This window comes from Channa argus, chromosome 17, assembly GCF_033026475.1.
Source record: "Channa argus isolate prfri chromosome 17, Channa argus male v1.0, whole genome shotgun sequence".
In the NCBI taxonomy this organism is placed as follows: domain Eukaryota; kingdom Metazoa; phylum Chordata; class Actinopteri; order Anabantiformes; family Channidae; genus Channa; species Channa argus.
The window spans coordinates 15,216,388-15,238,160 of NC_090213.1; the positions used below are offsets into that span (position 1 = coordinate 15,216,388).

The window sequence follows — 21,773 nt, forward strand, 5'->3', positions numbered from 1 at the left end:
GGGGCTAACTAACACTATTAGCTTAGCTACAAAAGTAGCTTTTCTAGCAAATCTTTGGCATTATTGTATGTTGCTAAAACATTAGCTAGATTTGGTCACATTACAACTATGACTAGACTATTGTCCCTAACCTGTTAGCAGTCTTGAAGCACTCACCTTTGGTAAGGCTACTTGCCCACTTCCTCTTACGTTTCCACCTCCGTCTACCTGTCTGAGCGGGGTGTGTCTTGGAATTCTTCAAAACAGGCTCACTGTCGGATCTCTTCAGATCAGAGGACATTTCTAGGAATACCTGCCCAGCAGAAAAGTGTGAAGGTAAGAGCGTGTTCCGATTCTTGACTTCCTCGTGCGCTCGGCGGGGAAAACGTTGCTATTACAGTTTCTGGCTGGTTTTAAGCAGCTGCATTTGATTAAAGTTGGTTAACTGTTTAAAAAGAGATGCCTGGCTTAATAATCACGGGGCTTACAAGGACCTTTTTTTTAGGCCGTTTATCTTAATATGAGCGATTTATTTAAACAATTCCTAAATATGCATGTTGCCCTTGAACATTACCTACTATAGTAGAGTGTGTGCAAATCTATTGTAAATATGAACTTGTTTAATATTAAATATCCCTACCTGTAAATTAAAAAAAGTATAGGCTACTTACTAACTAGACCTTAACATGATTAGGACTGGCCAACTTTTTCAGGACTTAGAAAATGAGAGCTCTCAAAACTTAATTTGTATCACTGTACCTTCCATAACTTCTTGTTCTGTTGTGCAGTATAGTGTAATGTTTTTGGAGTCAAGTCTTCACACTCCAACACGTCTGAGCAAGTCTTCTCTCAGCCAACATCCAAGCTTCAGCTTTTAACTGTACCCTACAGCTGCACAGGGAGGGAGCAGCACAATGAAAGCAGAGCGTGTTCAATAAATTTAGCCTCCCGGCCACAGAGTTTTGCACAGACTTCCACTGGGCTTCCCAGGACAAATGAAATCAGGTATTTCTGTTGACAGCCCCGCTGCAGACTACATAGAGAGAGTTTCTTTCACATTATTCACCATATTTTCACATATGTGGGAAAAAAAGGGAGACTGGTACAGTGTGTGGAGATGGTTATTTTGCATGGTCTCAGGATTCATGAGATTCGTGTCCCTGCTCGTCACACATTCCTCAGCTGTACCCTCCCCGCTCCTCCTGTGCTCTTCTTCCTTTTCTTACGTGCTTAACATCTTTCATCTGACCCTTCTTTCCCATAGATAAAGTCCAAGAATAATCTACTATATCTATTCCTATATGTGTGCAGAGCTGTAGTGGTGCAACATGTGTGCTGGCTAATTTGTATTCTGCAATCTCATGTCTTTATTTCTGCTGGCACCAGCCAGTACATCTGCTGGCGTTTGTGTTTGCTGATAAAATATGTTATCTTAAAACCTATTGGCTGAGATGAGCACTTCAGTGGTTGCAGTATCATTGTATAGATACTTTAGAACAATGGGGTGAAAAAGCTGATCCATTTCCTACCACTTAAAAGAGAAAATACGAAGACTGCTGTTCAAATTAATATGGATGTTCCCACTGGAGCCTGGGAAACACTTAATCCTTTGGCTCATGTTTTTACCCCAGATGTTTTCTAATCTTCCAAACAAACAACAACAGAATTAAAAGTGAAATGAAGAAATCCATATTTTAGTAGATTTCTGCCACTCTGTATCCAGTGAGATGTAGAGGTTAGTCGTCCCTCTGTGAACATCCTGTATATAACCTGAGGACCCCTGTGAACACCTCTGTCTTTTCAAAAAAGGGCCATGATCAGAGCAGCAGAGGTTGGAGAGAAATCATGGGAGCTGTCGGTGAAAGTGGATCAAAAAGATGGCCGTGAGCCTGAAGACATTAAGCTGAGGGTGAAGGGAGACTTGCACGTTGGAGGCCTCATGCTTAAGTTGGTGGAAAAGACCAGTAAGTTTTTTTTTTTAAGTGGGAGAGGATCTTTCAAAATGCATTCTGCCTTTTGGGTCATATTGCATTTTGCATTTATGTGTAGCATATTATTGAAAAAGGTACCCAATGTGGTTGACCAGATCAAGCTGGGAAATGTCTAACATTAAAAACTAATGTTTCAACTTGGCTACCTGGTATATAGCTTAACCTATCCCTGCTTTGTGGCACACTGCTACAATTATCCCTGCTACTAAAATAGGACTGTTATTCAAGCCACACCCTTGTTTGCCCTGCATTTTTTACACTGCAGTGCCATTGTGTGGCTGCAACACATTGGTTTGCGTAGTCCTAAGGGCCAAAGTCCACCCAGCCTCTGATCTGAAATTTCTCTACAACTCCATATAAATCCTACAGAGCTAATATAACATGTTCAAAGAACATGACAGAGAATAGATGACTCACTAGCTTGTCATCAGAACAGGGATTTTCACTGCAGCGTCAAAACATGATATCAGGTAGACTCATAAAAAAACACTTCAATCAGGCACAAACACCTACACAACAGTATGCACAGGAAGTCTTTGTTTTGTTAGGAGAAGTAGCAGTTGTTAAATATATTAGCTATGAAAGCCAGAAATTCACTCCAGGAACTTCACATATAAACAATTTTGGGTGTGAGCCACCCTTAAAACTGGAGTTATGAAAGTAATAAGGTAGTAATATTATCGGTAATATGTTTTACTGAACCTGTCTGTCTACAGAGGTTCAACAAGACTGGTCAGACCATGCATTATGGTGGGATAAGAGGCAATGCTGGCTGCTAAAAACTCACTGGACCTTGGACAAGTATGGGATTCAGGTAATCTGGTTTATAGATGTCACCGTGTCATATAAATGTCACCGTTTTTATTTCCAAAAGAATTCATTATTTTTTCAGAAACAAAGTTCTGCAAAGGTCAATACAGTCAAGTATCGAACTGTACTAAAGATACTGCAATAATAAACAAAATTCTTGCTGGAAATAAAAGTAAGAATTTAGCTACAATAGAACCGTGTATGTCGTTATGTCTCAACCTCCTTAAAAATATCCAGCACTGCATGGGCAAACATGAATTCATACTACAAACACACAAGGGGACAAGGGTAAAGTTTCCCTTAGATTTGTCTGGGGATCTCCAGAGCAGCACAGCAAGGAAGGAGAATAAGGATTTTGCATGTTTAGCTAATCTGATTTAAAATAATGTTTTTACACAGGCTGACGCTGACCTGTTCTACACACCTCAGCACAAACCCCTTTTGCTGCAACTTCCCAATATGAAAACCATCAAAATGAATGTCAGTTTCTCCAGTGTGGTCTTTAAAACAGTGGCAGAGATATGTCGAATACTCAGTGAGTTATTCTGCTTTTTGTCCTTACAGAACCCTTCTTTTCTTGAGCATTTTGTTATAATTTAGTGTCTTAGACAGAAACATATTTGTTTGATCTAAAATCTGAATTTCGCTTCCTCCCTTAATCTTTTTGATCTCTTACATAATGTCCTTTTTGCTCCATCTCAGACATCAGGAGATCAGAGGAATTGTCACTGCTGAAGCGTCCCGATGATCAATGCAAGAAGAAGAAAAAGAAAGACATGAGCTCACAGCAAGAGGACATCTGGGACATTGATTTACTTAATGGGGGTCCAGGAGGTACAGGTACTGTTACACCCAGGATGTTTTTCTTAACAAGCCTTAAAACTTTTCTCAGCACCTAATCATGTTTCAAGAGCAAAGTTGTTGAGTGCAGCATTGACACTTTAAAGTGATTAAGGGGTAAATTGTCTAATTTATCTTTGATATCAAAGATATTGCATTTATGGATTACATTACATGGATTATTAAGGATCATCCATTCATCCATCCATTATCTGTAACTCAGTTTATACAGTAACTGTATTTTAAATGTGTTTGATTCCAAATGGAGTCATTACAGAAAAAAACTATTACAAATATTACCTTATATCAAAATAACCGCAATAAGATTAAATGTTAACTACAGTACAATAGGGCATATTGTTCATTCTTTGTGTTGGCTTATTTCTGAGTCCTTTGTCTTGAGAAATTACAATGTATTCTTCAGTATTTCGCTTACTCCCATTCTATCACACAACAGACACTTTGACTTATTCAGGTTTAACAACAACCTAATAATGACTCTGATTAAGACATTTAGTGTCTGTCACCAACCCAACTATTTCCTTATTGTTTCACTACCATTTTTTATTCACCACTGGTGCTATCTGATAGGCTGTTAATTATGACTTGAAGATTATTTGTGTTATAGATTATTATTTATGTTATAAATTATTTGTGTTGTAGTTATGCTTAATCTTAGCCCTTTTTACTAAACACTGTTGTCATTATTATTCTTCCATTTTCCCCAAAGGTCCCATGTACAGTAAGACCATGACAGCAACCTATGACCCAGAAAATGGGATGCCACTATCTTCCACTAGCCTTTGGTTTGGAGAAAACCCTCTTGCTGACTGTCAGCCAAATTTGCCACCCCCTGAGCTAGCCAAAATGTACCAGCAACTCTCACTAGTGGATAAAGCAATCAACAATGCAGGGTAGAAATCAAAACCTTTCAATAATATTTTTGATTTTGTACCAGAAATGTTCAGTTCGTGTGATGACACTTCTATCCACAAGTTATCATATTGGTTGTTGTTATGATTGACAGGTGGTTGGACTCATCACGGTCTCTCATGGAGCAAAACATTCAAGAAAATGACAAGCTGTTGCTTCGTTTTAAATACAATGTCTTCTTTGACCTTAATCCTAAAGTAAGCTACACAAAATATAAACTGAAATAACTGCTGAACAGTCTTGGTTTTGTTTTAATTAAGCTAGTGTGTGTTTGTGTGTGTGTGTGTGTGTCTATGCCTATGTCTATTTTGTGTTTTTTCTGTGTTTTAGTATGATGCTGTCAGGATAACCCAACTATATGAACAGGCTCGCTGGGCCATTCTACTGGAGGAGATTGATTGCACTGAGGAGGAAATGTTGATGTTTGCTTCACTGCAGGTGAACAAAATGCTATCACTACTGGACAAGTAATGTAAGGTGCTTTATCTAGGTTTTTTAATACTCAAAGTCAGTAAATGGGGACAGCAATTTAGATAAACAAACCTATATGAGATCATATTTCACGTATGTTAAACTATAGAAGGGTTTTTTTAAAAAGAAGCTTATGCTCCTGTTTTGGCGTGAGGACTTGTTATATTGCAGTTGCTGCATTAAACATAATGTATATGTATATATACAGTGTGTGCCTTAGATCTCAGAATATTATCTACCTTGGACAGTGGGTTAGGTGTCTACGCCCATGCATGGACAAGCCAGGACATGAGGAAATTTAACAGTGGAGAGGGAGGATAGGTGTTAGAGGCGAAGAAAGAGGTGTAGGAAGTGAGGCTGAGTAGTGGGGAAATTAGAATGGTAAGAATAATAGCTCCTCATCAGACAAATATTCTGTAAGAAATAAATGATTAAAATGATAACCTTGATAAATGTTTAGCTCTGTCTAAACTTCAGCCTATTTTTTATTCATTCAGCTGTAATTTTGCAACAGTTAGCACAGAGATTCGGAAATCAGTGTGATTCAGAACTAGATTAGTCTTGTATTCATGCTGTAGCTGGCACATACTGTGATGCTGTGCTCGTCCTGACTCATGCCAGCCTTGCACAACTTCTTAAATCATTTCAGGGTTCTTCATGATAATGTACTTGTTACTTTCAATACCAAATTTCTGGTCATTTCTATTAAAAGCTTTTAAAAACTTTGTTTTCTTTTCAGTATCACATTTGTAAACTTACTATGTCAAGTGAACCTCTGGACCATCCCAATGAACCAGAAATAGATGAAGTAGAGGCTGCCCTGTCCAGCTTGGAGGTGACACTAGAAGGTGGACATGCAGACAGAATTCTGGTAAATACATTTTTTTAGAGAGTACTTCATTTGTTCTCCCTTCAGTTACAGTAGAACACCTGTTTTTAAGCTACAGTTGATAGGCTGGCCACTGATGATTGCATGTGTCAACATGAAAATATCATGAGAATAGCCAGTGTAATTGACTGTTGTTTGTTATGCCCCCAGGAAGACATTACAGACATTCCACAGCTGGCAGATTCTCTCCGGCTGTTTAGGTAAACTATACTGTACCTCTTAAAGATGCCTTCTGGAATTGATCCTTTACTGTCCTTTAAACCTTCACCTGTACAGTGCTCTTAAGTCAGTCTAAGTCAGTAGCTTGTATGATCATTGGGATTGATCTTATGACAATTTATTACACAAGATAAGATTATTGTACAGTATACATACTGAGTCCATTCATGCTTCTGAATTAGCTTTTGTTTTGCTTACGATGGCTTCGAAAGCTATTTGATAAAATAGTATCATGCTAGAATGTTCGTGCTGTTTTTGTCAGATAAGTTTGTAAATTTGTATTTGTTGCAGACAAATGCAATGATTAATGCAGTTATTTATTTATTAATTATATTTTATACATTGTGATTATTATTTTCTGCCATATGTCAGGCCCAAAAGACTTACATTGCGGGCATACAAAGAGTACTGGTTTGTATTCAAGGACACCACCATCTCCTACTACAAGAACAAGGAGGCCGCCAGTGGAGAGCCAATAGAGCAGTTTCACCTCAGAGGTTGGTAAAAAAAAGTTGCATGAATAAATGTGTTCAAAGGGAAGAAAAGAGAAGTCCAAGGCATTCTCATTACTTTGTAATAAATATGAATGTACAGCCAGAATAAGTAAGCACACATACTGTGTAGATAATGGCTGAATGTTGAATATGTCCTACTTTTGGTAGTGGGATAAAAATGAGTAAGGGTTCTTTAAACCACCACACAACGTTAGTTTTAGTCTAATATTATGAGAACTACTGTGTTTTCCTACTTAGCTTCTGTCAAGTCAGTATCATATCTCCCTCATTTGACAGGTTGTGAGGTAGTTCCTGATGTCAATGTCACAGACAAGAAGTTTGGCATCAAGCTCCTGCTGCCAGTTGCAGATGGGATGAACGAAGTATACATCCGATGTGACAACGTAAGGCCCTTCTCCTCATCCCCACGCTTGGAAGCATTTTCCTGCAAATTGTGCATATATGAAACATGTGGGGGTGATTTTGTACTTTTATTTTCCCTCGGTTACAGGAAACACAGTATGCCAAGTGGAAAGCTGCATGCGTCCTCGCCTCAAAGGGCAAGACAATGGCCTACAGCTCCTACAAGACAGAAGTGAAGAATATCCAGTCCTTTCTGAAAATGAAGAGCCTGGCGCCCCCTCCTGGTCAGGAAGCTCCCGACCTTGACGCCATGGACATGAATGCTGAATGTTTTGTTTCTCCACGTTATGCAAAGAAATTCAAGACCAAACAGGTTTGTGTAAGAACTAAGTGCAACACACTTGACTTTTAATCATCACTGTTACATCACTGTAAAGCTAAATATATTTCCTAATCTGGCTCTACTAATTAATTTAAGCTGACAACACGTATCCTGGAGGCCCATCACAACGTAGCACAGCTGTCCCTAATGGAGGCTAAGATGCGCTTCATCAGCGCCTGGCAGTCACTTCCAGAGTTTGGTATTAAGTACTACATTGTCAGGTACAGTGACCATATTTAATTATAGTACGTATACTGTACATACAACTAGTAACTTACTTACTTTTTATTTATAGAGCATCATTTAGGTTGTCCTTATATTTGTGTTTCAGATTCAAAGGCGGTAAGAAGGATGAGATTCTGGGGATCTCATACAACCGTCTGATTCGTATTGACATGTCCACTGGTCTGCCTGTCACCACGTGGAGGTTCGCCAACATGAAGCAGTGGAACGTCAACTGGGAAATAAGACAGGTGAGGGATGACATTTTTATTTTACCTCATTCAAGGAAGCAATTTTGGAAGTTAATGCGTGTAAACAGCATTTTAAATCCTCTGTATGTATTTCCAGGTAACCATAGAGTTTGACCAGAATGTGTCAATAGCCTTCTGCTGTTTGAGCTGTGACTGCAAGGTGGTCCACGAGTTCATTGGTGGTTACATATTCCTGTCCACACGAGCTAAAGACCAGAATGAAACTCTGGATGAAGAATTGTTCCATAAACTAACTGCTGGCCAAGAACAACATAATTTATAGGATTGTGCTTGTTCAAGTATACCTGCTGTTTATTTACCTACGTTACAATGTGAATCTTTCAACATTTCCTTGGTAACACTAAAAATCGAGCAAATCACTGCCAGATATGGTACTGACATCACAGTCATAATACATAATACATACAGAACAATTACAAAATTTTCTGCTATAACAATGTAGCCTGCACTAAAAATGCAAAAAAAAAAATAATGCTGTAATGCTGTAATGTAAATATATGGTGAAGATTTGTCTTACTCTCAAAACTTGGATGAACTGATATTTGTAAGAATATTGCTTTTTTTTAACATGAACAGATGGCCTCAGACACAGAGGTTGTAAAAAGAAATGCTGTATTAAAGGGTGTTTTTTATTTTATTTTATTTTAAGCTTTGTTGAATATATAACTCAAACCTATGAATTACAAATATTGTAATAATATACTCGAAGAAAACAGATTTTGTGGGATGCATAGAATCAAGGAAATTACATGCTTTATTTTGTTATACTTACTGTGTGGAATTGTGCATTTACAGCAGTGGCCACATTGTCAAGTGCTGCCACATGTCCTAAAAGGAGAAGCGTCATATATTATATTTACTCACAAGGATGCTGTAGATTCAAGAAGAAATTTAAAAAACTGTGGCCTACAACCTGATTTCAAAAACACCAAAAGCTTTATTAATAATTAGGAATATTAGTGTTGGAAAAACTAAGCCTAGGTCATCTGCATTTCTAATGCTTTGGCTGCTTCTTCTCAACTGCAATTTTATTGAGCTTCTATACTTTAAATCTCATGGCATTATATGTCTTCTATAGTGGGAGCACACAATTCTATATTACCCTTTGTTTATAAAAAAAATAATTACAAATTTTGCTGTACTTAAATTCAGTCAGGATGTCTGAATTATTTCAACACATTTATTGGCATAACTTCATGTTGCAACTAAAGTTACAGTGATGCTCATTTGAATCACTATAAATACCAATCTGATTGTAGTCGGGACAGTTGGAGCTCATTTGAGACTTGAGGTTGTATTATATATTTAAACTAATCTTTTTTTGTAGAATGCTCACTTTTGCTCTTTTAACAGCCTCACTGCAAAATAACAGTACACTTGTGGTGTGCAGGTGGAGTTGGCACACTATTAAAAAGCACTTATGAAACACTACATTTTGGCCCCATGGTGGGATATGAAACATGCCCACCCAGGCTGGATGATGACGTGGTCACACATCTGCCATGTGTGTGCCCTTTAAACTGTTAACTGTGTTGAAATACCATCTAGCAGTATCAGCTCCCACAAAGACAGACCATTAAGTGTTGCCATTTATATAAATTCCAACATTTAAAAGAAAATTTTTTTCAACAATCAATTTACCAGGTATTTCTATATTGATGGGAAATGTAGAAAATACAATATGTAGTAAATTATTTTAAAGCTATAGCTATTTTAGTAATTTTTGTAAGCTTCTGTTTTATGTCCTGTAGTGGCCCTGTCTAGATTAATACTAGAAATTATTACTACTCAGACCAAATGATGGATTTAGGTGTTTCGTATATACAATATGTTTTTTAAAGAATAGTTTTTTCAATTCCAATATAAGCCAGTACATTGAGCTACATGGCAGGCACGCATTTGAAAAAAAGAAGAACTTTTTGGAAAAATAAAACAGGTGGACTGTACCGAATGAAATGTGCGACAGTTTCGGTAAGGACGGATTATTTTATCGATGAAACCGAAATCTACATTTTTAACCTGTGTCATCACACATCGATCCCATTGGCTAGCTAAACTCATCGACGTCCATTCGTCCAATGACAGAGGACTACGTTGAAGCATGGACTAGCTACAGTCTGCAATCGTTTAATCGTCCTGAGAGGCTAGGGAAACGATAGCTAACACGTGGAAATGGTAATGTCTCATGTTTAGTCTTCACATCAGGGTAGTGTAGTGCCTATGAACTGTGCCTTGTCAACAGTGTCTCCGTATAATTAGCTAAAGGCGACATTCACCTCAACTCGTAACTGTCTCGCTTGTTTAGCACCGTTATCATGGCCGACAACGGAGACGATGATTCTCAGTACAGAATTAAAGAAGGTGACTGCGTTGTGCTAAAAAGAGGGGATATCTTCAAAGCTGTGCAAATTCAACCGTTGAAGTGAGTCAGTAACGTTAATTGTTGAATGTTGTCTTAACTAGACAAACAACTGAATCATGATTGCCACACGTCTCACTCTGATAATATCAGATAATTATAACTACTTTGATACAAATGGTTAATTAGCTGTGACTTAGTGATTATAAACGCCCTGCAAATACTCTGACGCAATTGCGTCATTTTTAAACAAGTTGCACCAAGGGCTATAAAATGCTATTCTGTATACTTTCGTTTCTGGTTGGTTTACTTACAGGAAGGTGGTTTTTGAGAAACAGTGGTTCTTCCTGGACAATGCAGTGGGTCATCTGTACAGCACCACATTTGACATTGTGCCTGGAGGGACCCTGCAGCCACATCGGTTCAAGAACACAGAGAGCTCTAGTGGTGTGTAATATGCTCTTTAAATGCCACACTAAAGCTAGAATAGTAATAATAAAAAAAGCTATTGACTGCCTGCTACTTATGAATTTTCACCTTGCCTAAAGTCTTCACACATTCTTTTTAGATGCAAAGGAAGCAGGCACAGACAACAGAAACATTGTAGACGATGGAAAATCACAGAAACTGACCAGGGACGACATTGAGACCCTCAAGGAGCAAGGTCTGAAGGGTCAGGTATAGTAACATTTAACATTTAAAGTGAGCAAATCACTCAACTACAGTACTCATGGGATAGAAGTTGTTTTTATTGGATTCGTGTCTCCAATGTGCTGTAAACAAAACACTGTTTCCCATAGTGTTTTCAATCATGTCCCTCCTGTGCGTGTTGATCATGCACTGAAATTGAACAGATTTTTGCAAGTGAGGACATTTCTAACTTGGACGACATGCTGCTGTGTGTCACCTGTTTGAAACACAACTCCGGACAATGTCCAATGCTTAATTCTCCTAACATTGTCCGGAGTTCATATGTGAAACAGCCTTCTCTGATCAGGTGATCCTATACTGCCTCTATGCTCTTCAAGTCTCAACTGTCATTGTTTTATCAGCTTTTTTTTCCCCAAAACATTTTCACTGCATCAGCAATGTGCTTGCGATCGTTGTTATGCTAAAAAATGAAACCAATTAGATGCTCTTTAGGAAGAATAACCTGATAAATTCAAAGCTGTCTGTACATTAAAGCATTATCAATCCCATTAATTGCTACAATATTACCAACACCACTGGCAAAAATACAGTTCCAAACCATGACAGACCCTCCACTATGTTTCTCCAAAGGCTTCTCCTACCTCTTTCCAACTCTCCTTTTCACTATACTACTATCTCACATTTTGCACCTGAAAATTTTAGACTTTCTGACTCATCAAAATCATTACTTCATAATACTCTTTTTCCACTGATCTTCACTCAAATGCTTTGTGAGCCTTTGCATATCCCAGTCTTTTCGCCTTGTTCGTCTTCCAAAAAAGTGGTTTCTTGGCTGCTATCCTTCCACAAAGGCCATTACTGAACAAGCATCTTCAACTTTGCATCCAGATAAAATTGCCAGATGCTAAGCTAGGTCCTTTCGGGATTTTTGTTTCAGTCTCTCAAAGAACAAACCCAGATAAACTTCTCATCATAGACATTTCTCTCTAGCGTTACTGTATTATTTATTACAGTATACATATTTTCTGTATTGTCTAGTTATATTCTGACAAACAGACAGTGAAATAAATCTTTGCTCATTATAGCATTGCTAAAAAAAACAAATCTAAGACTCAATCTAACACTATTACAGTAACTGCTCACTGTAGTTTAAGAGAAACTTTAAAAAAGTGATTGTTTTTTTGGTGTTTTTTAAGCCTTCTCTGCGATCACTTATAAAAAAAATTGGGTTGGAAGGAAAGTCAAAAACTATTGAGATGCCCCAGTGCATAATTGTTTTTTCTCTTGTCATGGGAGTCTTTTTTTAAATTATCAGATCAAATGTACTGTGACAGAAGAGAGACTGAAGACTGTATGTATATGTTCACAGGAAATCATTCAGCAACTTATAGAGAACAGCTCCACATTCAGAGATAAGACTGAGTATGCCCAGGATAAATACATCAAGAAGAAAAAGAAGAAGTGAGTCACTCCTTATTATACAACCACCATCTGTTATAGACTCAAAATAATTTGGTGTGCAGAAATCTGTGTAATTGGTTGTTCCCATCCTGTGCTTTCCCAGGTATGAAAATACTGTGACAATCCTGAGACCATCTTGTCGCATTCTGGCTATGATGTACCACGGCCGGGAACCAGGCAAGATCTGGTGAGTCAGCAACAATATGTGTGAAAGATTTCTTTTGTAGAGCAGTAAGAGATCATTGTATGATGGATAAGTTTCTGTTTTGTACAGTCACCTACGGTATGACACACTTGCCCAGATGTTGACTCTGGCAAACATCCATGCTGGCAGCAAGATTTTGGTGTTTGAGACATGTGCTGGCCTTGTTCTGGGAGGTGTCATGGAAAGAATGGGGGGTATGTAATTGTTGCGAACTTGGCTGTAGTTTTTATCTATTTGATCAAAGTATTTTTGTTTTATCTATAAGGAGAATTTATTTTATTTTTGCACAAAGCCTTTTCATCTGGCCTTTAAACAAAGATCTTTCTTTCCTCCTTATTTAGGTTATGGCTCAGTGATCCAAATGTACCCAGGAGGTGGGCCAGTTCGGGCGGGTGTGGAGAGCTTTGGCTTCCCTGCGCATTTTCACGATATGCTGCATGAATTTCCCATCTGCCATGTCAATTCTCTGCTGGCAGGCACTCTGGACACCACTGTCAAAGATGCCAGTTCTAGTAGGCCCTTCCTTTTTTAAAGCGCTACAAGATATTTATTGAATATTTGTTTTTAGATGAAACAGTGTAGCTGCAAGGTAGTGCTGAAATACGCATGAAAATAAGACATTTCCAGGCATAAACAACAGAATGCTAAAGTTTACATGCATTTTAATGGCAGCAATTCCATAGACAAAGATGATTCTGTTTAATGAGAAAAAAAAACTGTAATATAAACTTTGATATTTCTTTATGATGTATATTTACTCTCTAATACCTTTTTATTATATTCTTGAACAACAAATACAGCTGAAAACCAGACCAGCATAGTTGCAGAGGAGGAGCACAACCAGCCTGCAACAGAGAAGCAGAGAAGCCCAGAGGAAGAGAGCATTGAAACCAGCACTGGTGATGATATTTGCCTGGACCAGGAGAAAATAGAGAAGGGGAAACGAAAAGAAGCCAAAGTATGCCGACTTTTCTTTTTTCTTTTTTTAAAAAACTACGTTAAAAAAATTATGTAAACAGTTTTGTTAAAACTAGATTTTCATATATACTGTACACCACAGTAACGTGTTGTGGTTTTGTGAGGGAGTTGTAGAGCCATCTAAAAAAAACAAAAAAAGAAAAAACGGTTGGCTAGGACAAACTCAAAAGGGAGAGCAGGCAAACTAGCACAGATTAAACAATAGGGTTATACACTCACTGGCTAATTTATTAGCTTTATTTAAAATTAATGAGGGGGCCAAATCATTAAAACCACCTCCAATTATAATGTACTCCAGTACATCTCCACCAGTCACCATGAACTCAGTACTGAATACATAGAATTATCACCTTTCTAATAGTTTCAACTCAGAAACCGATATTAAAACTTTGTAAAAGTAGAAATTCTGCCAGAGCTACAGTACTGGATTGTATTAGATTGTGGATGAAATGGCCAAATAGTGCTCATTTTTAAACTGTATTAAACAAAACAAAACACAGCCTTATAATTATGTACCTGCTACGCATTAAAGAGAACATGAACAGTTGAGTATTAGGAGATATTACGTCAGTCACTGAAAAATTGAGTTGTGAAAGGAAAAGCGACTGTGCACTGTGGGCAGGTGTCTCAGTGAGTGAAACTGCCGTAACAGTTTTTGTTATATCACATACCAGGATGCAATGAAACTTGTAAAGGTTTTCATTTGCCCATAACAGAGATCACCTTGTGTTAGTTGTATCTCTCACTACTCAATTTAAATCCACACTATGTTACATTCTGAGCAAAAATAATGACCACTTCTGACATAATTACAACCAAAACCAAAGTGATAATGTACATGTTGAAGCTGTTGATGTTCAGCAGGTGTCTGAACTCCGGTCAAGCTGGGTCTGTGGGGGCAGAGTAAGAACCAGCTGCTGGTGGTGGCTCTGATGAACCACCTGTGTGCACCAAAGGACCTGCACCACCTCTCAGTATCACGTTGTTCTGTCTTTAACATCTCACTGTAAACATCATTAAATGGCCATTTTTCAATACAGAGACAGCAACGAGCCCTAAAAGCTCACATTTCTCAATACCTCTCCCAGTAAGGAAAACTGGAATCATTAGATGGAGTCTGTGAAACAACTCTCCATAACAGTAAATCAAGAAAAGCAAAGTTAATTTAGGTAAAACAAAAACCGAATAATAATATTTTAGGTGCTCAGACTTATTACCAGTCACTAATTTACAGTGCAAGGTGGCAGAGTGGGTCAGATTTGTGTCGTTCTCTGACCCATGTGTTGTAATATATAACTTTTCCAATGATCACCAAAGAATCATCATTGCAGATTACTTCTGTAATGTTAATTGTACATAAAACTGAATGAACCTGCAAATTGCAAAATGTGTTTGATGTGACATTTAAAATGTTACTACTTGTTTGAAGACGGGAATACCAAAACTTAACTGGAAGAGAGGATGGATGCTCTGACTTTTTTTTGTTGTTTTTCTTAAGGCACAGGAAAAAAGGGTAAAGCTGGAAGAGAAGGGGAAGAAATTGGCAGCTGCTGCTTCCCTACTGGAAGGCAGGAATGCTGACGGGTGGGTGCCAACTTTTGTTAAGATTTACATTTTTCATTTCATCTTCCCTGCCTGTCCTAGCACTGTTTTACTCTTTTCAGTATCAGCCATTTTCTTTTTCACCTTAGTCCTAACAGTTCTGCTCGTACCAGTTCTGTAGTAAACAAAAGTAGTTAAAATCGATCTACAGGGCTGATGAATTGATGGTTGATTAATGTATTTGGTAAGTATTTTCATATAACCAAACTGTTAAATTCATCAACGTTCCCTTAAGCTCACACTTATCGGTGTGGTGCCCTTACAAGGTGAATGAAGTGATTGCTCTACAGTTTCCTGTCTTACAATGTCATTCACTTGGTTTTTAGCCATTTTATGATTAATGCATGATATGTTGTGAAGGTGATATGAGCCTGGATTACAAGTATTGATCTGGTTAGCATATTGACTTCCCTGTACATCATAGCAGTTATATCATGAACACTTCCATAGAGCACAATTTCCCAGACTGTACTAAATCAGCTTCTTCTACTGACTCATCCGGCTGAATATAATATGAAATGAATGTCTACAATGGCAAGCTACTAAATCTTCTGGTAATAAGTCACATACAGCACAGCTGAGTAATAGATATTGCCTACCCACACATTTCCAATAACAAAGTATGCCTTTGGTAGTATGTTTCATATTGACAGGTTTGCTTGATCATCTGCTTCCTTTCTAAATACAGGCTGATCATAGCCAGTCGGTTTCACCCATGTCCAGTCCTAATGGGCCTGCTGAAATTCCTCTCCCCATCTAGGCCTTTTGTAGTCTACTCCCAGTACAAAGAGGTAAGAGCATAATGACCACAACGCTCTGAACAACAGCTCAGGGTATATGTTCTAATAATACCGCTACTGAGCGTGGATGATTTATTTGCTTAGCAGAATATCCCACACAAGTTTTTATTACTTCTATTAGACTCCAAGGGGGAAATGACCTTATATATTACTGCAGTGGACATCCCTGTCACTGCCAAGGACTTACAATGCCTATCATCTCACCTAATAACCTGGTTGTGCTTATGCCGCTAAAATGATCCCTCTGTGTGTGTCGACTCATTGACTCTGCTGTCTTCTGCTTAATAAATGCCTTCCCCCCCATCTCTGCAGCCTCTTATCGAGTGCTACACAAAACTCAGGGAATGTGGTGGTACAGTCAACCTTAGACTCACAGACACCTGGCTCAGACATTATCAGGTAAATCTGTTCTTTTTAAATTCCCAGTTAAATCTGCTCCAGTGAATGAATCAAATGTGTAATAGGTGCTCTTAACAGTTAATAGAATTCCTGTCATACTTTAGTTGGCTGTTTGTCCCAGTACTGAACCAACAGAAAATACTCAGTTAGATAAGCATAAAAGAAAAGTTTTTGTTTGTCCACTAATTGAGTATTTCATCTACTTCCTCTATTATAATGCGTCTGTATTAGATGACTTCTCATCTCAGTGTTCTCAAGGAACACCGACCATTTTATTTATTTGCTTGTTTTTAGAATTGTATACGAGGGACAAGTGTATAAAAACTAAGTGTTAATATAGGTTTTCTTCCTCAGTACATGGTGTTATTTCCCCACAGCTCTTCCTGTAGATTTAATGTCTCCTGACGGTATTCCTCTGTGTGTCCCTAGGTGTTGCCTAACAGGACACATCCTGTGCTCCTGATGAGCGGGGGCGGGGGCTACGTCCTCTCAGGGACAACTGTGGCCATGGACCACTCCAAACCTGCAGGCTCCCAGCAAGCTGAGGAACCAGCATCAAAGAGACTCAAACTGACAGGCGCTGAGGGATAAACGAATACAGAAGCATCAAATCTCGTAAGGGCACATTTCCAATTCCAGCATTCACTTCTACTTCTACTGAACTGATTTGACACATCTGGAATAAGGGACACAGTGTCTGGTTTGCATTCATATAATGCGTTCCCTTGTATATTCAGATCAGTGCAGATGAAGGCATAATGCTGAGGAGTAAACCATAAATCTGTTTAGGCTATTTGAGCTCAGTGTATGTGTTATGTAAGGAGCTGCTGAAATAATCTTTGTGTTGAGAGTGAGACAGGTTTGTGTTTCAGGCCTTAAGACTAGGTATAAAACTTTTTTCCCTCAGTTAGTGCTCTCCAGCTTTTAGGTTTATATATTTTTTTTGTATTTTCTGCAGAAAGTGCCATTTGTTATGATGTAAATCTGATTCAGCACAAAATTAAAAAAGCTGTACTAAAGAAGTTGTGTGAACTTTTTTTACCCAAAAAGAAATAATTTGACAGGTAAGTGCTTGGTCCCACAATAACTCATTTTATTGAGTGAGTGAACAAACTAGAGAATAACTGTAGAATGACTATCTAATAATTTTCCTTGGATATTTACGTATATTATTTAAAAATTTTTCTCTATGTATAAACATCAAAACATTCCCATGCTGATTCAATTGTTACCATTAAAATATTACAACTACAATGATAAACAAGTTAAGTGTTTTTGGCCAGGTTTCAGGCTTTTTATTGTCTTATTTTTTTGAGTTTTTGTTAACGCTGCAAGCATAAAACATTAGCAGACATACAATAAGACAGCAGTTTTAATTCACTCGGTGCTGATGATGTGTTGATGCGATGTCCATTCCAGTTTATGTACTGTTGTCATGCAACTTGGCAGCAATTTTCTGCAACTCCATGTCCATTGCGGCTAGGTTATCCAGCTCTTTCTCCTGAAAAACATGAACAGTTTGGATTTTTGAGCATGTTTGGAATAGAACCTCACAAAAAATATGTTAAATTGTCCCTGTTTTTTCTCATTCTCCTCCCTGAATTGTTACTTTTTGAAAATATGTCACAAGATGAGAAGGCATCCACTGGCCCTAGCTCTCTTTTTAATGGGTATATTGTGACTTTGATAGCTCAGGGAGCTTCTTGGTGTGATTATTACACTAGTCATGAAGCAACTGTGTGGAGATTGTAAATAGAAAAAGAGGTCAAACAAGCCGAGAGAACAAGTGCTGTAAAGAACCGATCTGAGCGAGGCAGTAGTAGATACTTTGTATGCCAGGGTTGAACAAGTCTCATGAGGGCTTCTTCTTAATGTGCATTTGTTCAGATGCATATTCACTGTGCTCTCTGGTTCTGAAGGCTAATCTGGACATTTCCATGTAGACTGGAGATTTCCTTAATGAACCGAGCTGCTTTTCCCACAGTGAAGTATTCCGTGATTGTCTGATTCTGTAATTTTCAAGTCTGCATGTAATGATAATGATAGTTTTTGTCTAAAATCTGGCTAGTTGGATGTGCTGTGCATCAGTTTTTAATTTAAATTTACAACATGTACTGCTTTAAAGACAACAGCCTTACGTCATTCATAAAGGTAATTTTCTTGCAGTTTGTGCCATTTTACCTCCTGTGGAGTGAGTGTTCTCTGGTGTGTGCTCCTCTTTGCCTCTTCTTGATTAGAATGGTTGGCCAGCTGATTTATCTTATAGCTCAGCAACTTGGCCAGTTCATTCATCTAAACAAAGGCAAAACCAAATTTGTCTGAACTGCGCAGTTTAGGGCAAAACCTTTGTCTTTAATCTAAAGATGCAAAGAATTAGCATTTGTACTGTTAGTTTTATGTATATACAGGTTAAAAAAAAACACGCTTACCTTGTTTGAAGATGCAGCCTGTTCATCTGAATCCCTTTTAAACCAGGCAGGATGGTAGTATCCTCTGTAAATCCAGGGGTTGCGCTTTTCTGCCAGATATCTGAAAGTACAGAATCAATTAGATGCTGTTTTCCAAGTGCTTTTCATGTGAAAACACAAACACTGTGTAGGGGGGTCGTTCATTTTGCTGTGCAAAATTATGTTTCGATCGCCTGTTGGTATTACTAAACCCTGCAGTGTCTGGTGCAAAATATAAACTTGCAGTAGATTTAATGCAGGAGAGAAGTACCTGAGAGCTTCATCGCCATTCTTTGCATCCTCTTCATATTCCTCTGAATTATCTCTCTGGTCTCCGTCTTCTTCAGATGAGCCTCCACCACGCTTGTGAATTTTCTTTTTATGGTGGTATCGATGTGTTGGTTTCCATATACGCTTTTCGATTTCTCCATCTTCTTTTTCGTGCCTTTTGTCAAATCCCCAGTACTCCTGACTACGCTCTCCATCTTGGTCTTCTCTCTTTTCTTCTGAGAGCTCTTCATCACGTTTGTGTCTCCTCTGGTGATACCTGCCGGGCCTCCAGTCTTTCTTTTCTCTTCCGCTGTCAAAGTCCCAGTATTCTTGGCTACGTTCTTCATCTGGCTCTTCCCTGGCTTCTTCTGAGATCTCTTCATCACGTTTGTGTCTCCTCTGGTGATACCTGCCGGGCCTCCAGTCTTTCTTTTCTCTTCCGGTGTCAAAGTCCCAGTATTCCTGGCTACGTTCTTCATCTGGCTCTTCCCTGGCTGCTTCTGAGGGTTCATCACCACGTTTGTGTCTCCTCTGGTGATACCTGCCGGGCCTCCAGTCTCTCTTTTCTCTTCCGGTGTCAAAATCCCAGTATTCCTGGCTACGTTCTTCATCTGGCTCTTCTCTGGCTTCTTCTGAGAGCTCATCATCCCGCTTGTGTCTCCTCTGGTGATACCTTCCTGCCCTCCAGTCTCTCTTTTCTCTTCCAGTGTCAAAGTCCCAGTATTCCTGGCTGCGTTCTTCATCTGGCTCTTCCCTGGCTTCTTCTGAAAGCTCATCACGTTTGTGTCTCCTCTGGTGATACTCTACTGGCCTCCTCTTCTCTCTGTCATTGTCAAGACCCCAAGATTCCTGGCTACGATCGGCATATTCTTCCTCTGATGGTTCATCGCTGCGTTTGTGGAGACTTTTCTTGTGGTGGTAGCGATGTGTAGGCTTCCATATACGCTTATATCTCTCCTCATCTTCATTCCCATGCCTTTTGTCTACATCCCAAGATTCTTGGCTACGTTCTTCCCCTGGCTCTTCTCCCAGGGGTTCCTCATCTCGTTTGTGTTTTCTTTGGTGGTATCTTCCGGGTCTCCAGTTCCTCTTCTCTCTCTCTTCACCTTCTTCTTCCTCTGATCTCTTTTCTTCTACCCCCCAACTCTCCTGGCTGCGCTCGTTATCATCTTCTTCAACTCGTTTCTGTTTCTTTTGGTAATATCTTCCAGGTCTCCAGCTGCTCCTTTTCTCTCGCTCCTCTTCCTCTTCATTCTCGTGTCTCTTGTCCTTCTCATCACCGAGACTCCAAGATTCTTGGCTGCGCTCATCTCCTGGATCTTCTCTCTTCTCCTCCACGGATTTCAGGAGTGCCTCAATATCTTTAACATCTGCTGTCTTTGCCTGAGGCTGCTCAGTAGGACCTTTAATCACCTCTTCATGAGTTGCTATCCCCAATCCACTCTTCTTGTCCAGTGGGGCATGTTTAACGCCTGTGGCATAAATAAAACAAGGTCAGTTGTGTAAGTGTATGGATCTACCTAAGGACAAGTATTGGTGGGACTGTTAATTGATTTCAGCCTCAGGCAACTTGATTTTGATGTAGGTAACCACTTGTTTCATATTATGTTAACATAAAAACCGGCATCATGGAAGACCAGAGAATCCTACAAAAGTGACCCTTAAAACTGGTGAACAAGATCATTGTTTACTGTTGTCTTTAAGTCAGCAGCTAGTTGCCAAGATATTATTATATCTGTTTGGAACAGCTCCTTTGTATCTTAGAGATCTGCATTTCAAACCGCATTTGCGTCTGTTTGTTGTCTCCAACACATATATTATTTGAATGATTTGGGCTGAATAAAAATACACAATAACGAAACAAACCTGCTTGGAGGATGTCTTTGCATTCTTGATCCAGCTGGGAGTCCGGTTTGGAGAGAGCTTTGGACAGGACTTCAACCAAACACCGTTTTACCTGCAAAATAAAGAAAAAACATGTTTTGCTCAGTTATTTTTCTGCATGGCTACAATTTGTTTTTTAAACTGAATAATTGTATTCCATTAAGAAAGCATACCACATCTTCTCTGTATCCTTTTGTCAGTGGAAGCGCGAGATTTTCTGCAGTAGAGCAAAGTATTCATGGTAATGTTAAAATGTCATACGTGACATTGCATAAGGACACAGAATTGAATGTGCGGGGAGTGGTCGGCGACTCTGTCCATGGTCCTGAACTGAGCTCACTGGACACGGGAACTTCTTTGCACTCTGCAAGGAGAAGAAATGTGACTTTCACTTACCCGTCAGCAGAGCCGCGACAATAACCACGAGAAGTCTCATCTTGGCGAGATGAGGATTGATCCAGGGAAATGTCCCGTCGCTCCGTAGCGGCAGGATGGAGCTGCGCTGACCGAGCGCTCTGCTGCTCTGAAGCTCTGAGCAGAGGAGAGCGCCTCAAATAAAGCGAGGAGTGGGCTGGAAACGCGTGGGAGGATGCCTTTAGGCTCTGTTAATGTCATGACTCATTAGACCTGCAAAGAGAGGGACTTGAGTGAAACGTGATGCACGCACCGATGACGCCGACATTCTGTGAAAAAGCCCATTAGTAATCAAGTTACTGTCACAGATAGTTTAAACAGGTCGAGCAGACGGTGAAATCGGGTGGAAACAACATCACGTCAAGTTTCGGGCTTTTTAAAATGCAACTTTACGGAGAACGTGCGAGAAGTTGTTGAATGTTTTTTCTTGCTGCAGTT

General features: G+C 39.1%; 4 protein-coding genes across 9 annotated transcripts in view; 2 read left to right on the forward strand and 2 right to left on the reverse strand.

Moving 5' to 3' along the window:
- The window catches only part of plcb1l (phospholipase C beta 1-like), a 147,272-nt gene extending 146,994 nt beyond the window's left edge, over positions 1-278 (reverse strand). Inside the window, exon 1 of one of the 2 annotated variants that reach the window (XM_067482582.1) lies at positions 157-278. The gene's annotated coding sequence lies outside the window, so the exon portion shown is untranslated. The remainder of the gene's footprint in view (positions 1-156) is intronic. The other variant, XM_067482581.1, reaches the window with a different exon arrangement.
- On the forward strand, positions 190-8,502 carry fermt1 (FERM domain containing kindlin 1). Of its 4 annotated transcripts, none has more exons than XM_067482588.1 (16): positions 190-315; positions 1,789-1,943; positions 2,687-2,784; positions 3,180-3,315; positions 3,483-3,620; positions 4,351-4,534; positions 4,648-4,750; positions 4,884-4,991; positions 5,764-5,895; positions 6,064-6,113; positions 6,505-6,629; positions 6,924-7,030; positions 7,138-7,362; positions 7,468-7,592; positions 7,703-7,844; positions 7,942-8,502. In XM_067482588.1, the coding sequence occupies exons 2-16, from the start codon at positions 1,793-1,795 to the stop codon at positions 8,125-8,127; spliced, it is 2,010 nt and encodes a 669-aa protein (XP_067338689.1). In that variant the 5' UTR covers positions 190-315; positions 1,789-1,792; the 3' UTR covers positions 8,128-8,502. The 4 variants fall into 4 exon arrangements, with proteins under 4 accessions (XP_067338689.1, XP_067338691.1, XP_067338690.1 ...); XM_067482590.1 differs by having other exon boundaries at positions 3,483-3,614; XM_067482589.1 differs by lacking the exon at positions 190-315 and adding an exon at positions 778-984.
- Positions 8,503-9,987: 1,485 nt separating this feature from the next.
- trmt6 (tRNA methyltransferase 6 non-catalytic subunit) lies at positions 9,988-17,342 on the forward strand. Its single transcript, XM_067482337.1, has 12 exons — positions 9,988-10,287; positions 10,541-10,671; positions 10,793-10,902; positions 12,245-12,336; positions 12,440-12,523; positions 12,611-12,735; positions 12,883-13,053; positions 13,342-13,499; positions 15,018-15,103; positions 15,810-15,912; positions 16,234-16,320; positions 16,750-17,342. Exons 1-12 carry the CDS (start codon positions 10,181-10,183, stop codon positions 16,909-16,911), a joined length of 1,416 nt encoding a protein of 471 aa, XP_067338438.1. The 5' UTR covers positions 9,988-10,180; the 3' UTR covers positions 16,912-17,342.
- A 49-nt stretch (positions 17,343-17,391) lies between these two features.
- chgb (chromogranin B) lies at positions 17,392-21,597 on the reverse strand. 2 transcript variants are annotated; one of them, XM_067482335.1, is made up of 7 exons: positions 21,318-21,587; positions 21,095-21,138; positions 20,904-20,994; positions 19,039-20,509; positions 18,750-18,849; positions 18,502-18,612; positions 17,392-17,821 (listed from the first exon to the last, which is right to left on the reverse strand). In XM_067482335.1, exons 1-7 carry the CDS (start codon positions 21,355-21,357, stop codon positions 17,741-17,743), a joined length of 1,938 nt encoding a protein of 645 aa, XP_067338436.1. In that variant the 5' UTR covers positions 21,358-21,587; the 3' UTR covers positions 17,392-17,740. The 2 variants fall into 2 exon arrangements, with proteins under 2 accessions (XP_067338436.1, XP_067338437.1); XM_067482336.1 differs by lacking the exon at positions 18,502-18,612 and having other exon boundaries at positions 21,318-21,597.
- Positions 21,598-21,773: the final 176 nt, after the last annotated feature.

Coding starts and splice junctions, on each gene's coding strand:
- fermt1 (XM_067482588.1), top strand. CDS start 1,793: ATGATCAGAGCAGCAGAGGTTGGAGAGAAATCATGGGAGCTGTCGGTG. Junction 2,785..3,179: donor TGGACAAGTATGGGATTCAG/GTAATCTGGTTT, acceptor GTTTTTACACAG/GCTGACGCTGACCTGTTCTA. Junction 4,751..4,883: donor TCTTTGACCTTAATCCTAAA/GTAAGCTACACA, acceptor TCTGTGTTTTAG/TATGATGCTGTCAGGATAAC.
- trmt6 (XM_067482337.1), top strand. CDS start 10,181: ATGGCCGACAACGGAGACGATGATTCTCAGTACAGAATTAAAGAAGGT. Junction 12,337..12,439: donor ATCAAGAAGAAAAAGAAGAA/GTGAGTCACTCC, acceptor GTGCTTTCCCAG/GTATGAAAATACTGTGACAA. Junction 12,736..12,882: donor TGTCATGGAAAGAATGGGGG/GTATGTAATTGT, acceptor CTCCTTATTTAG/GTTATGGCTCAGTGATCCAA.
- chgb (XM_067482335.1), bottom strand. CDS start 21,357: ATGAGACTTCTCGTGGTTATTGTCGCGGCTCTGCTGACGG. Junction 20,995..21,094: donor AAGGATACAGAGAAGATGTG/GTATGCTTTCTT, acceptor TTTATTTTGCAG/GTAAAACGGTGTTTGGTTGA. Junction 17,822..18,501: donor GAACACTCACTCCACAGGAG/GTAAAATGGCAC, acceptor CATGTTTTTCAG/GAGAAAGAGCTGGATAACCT.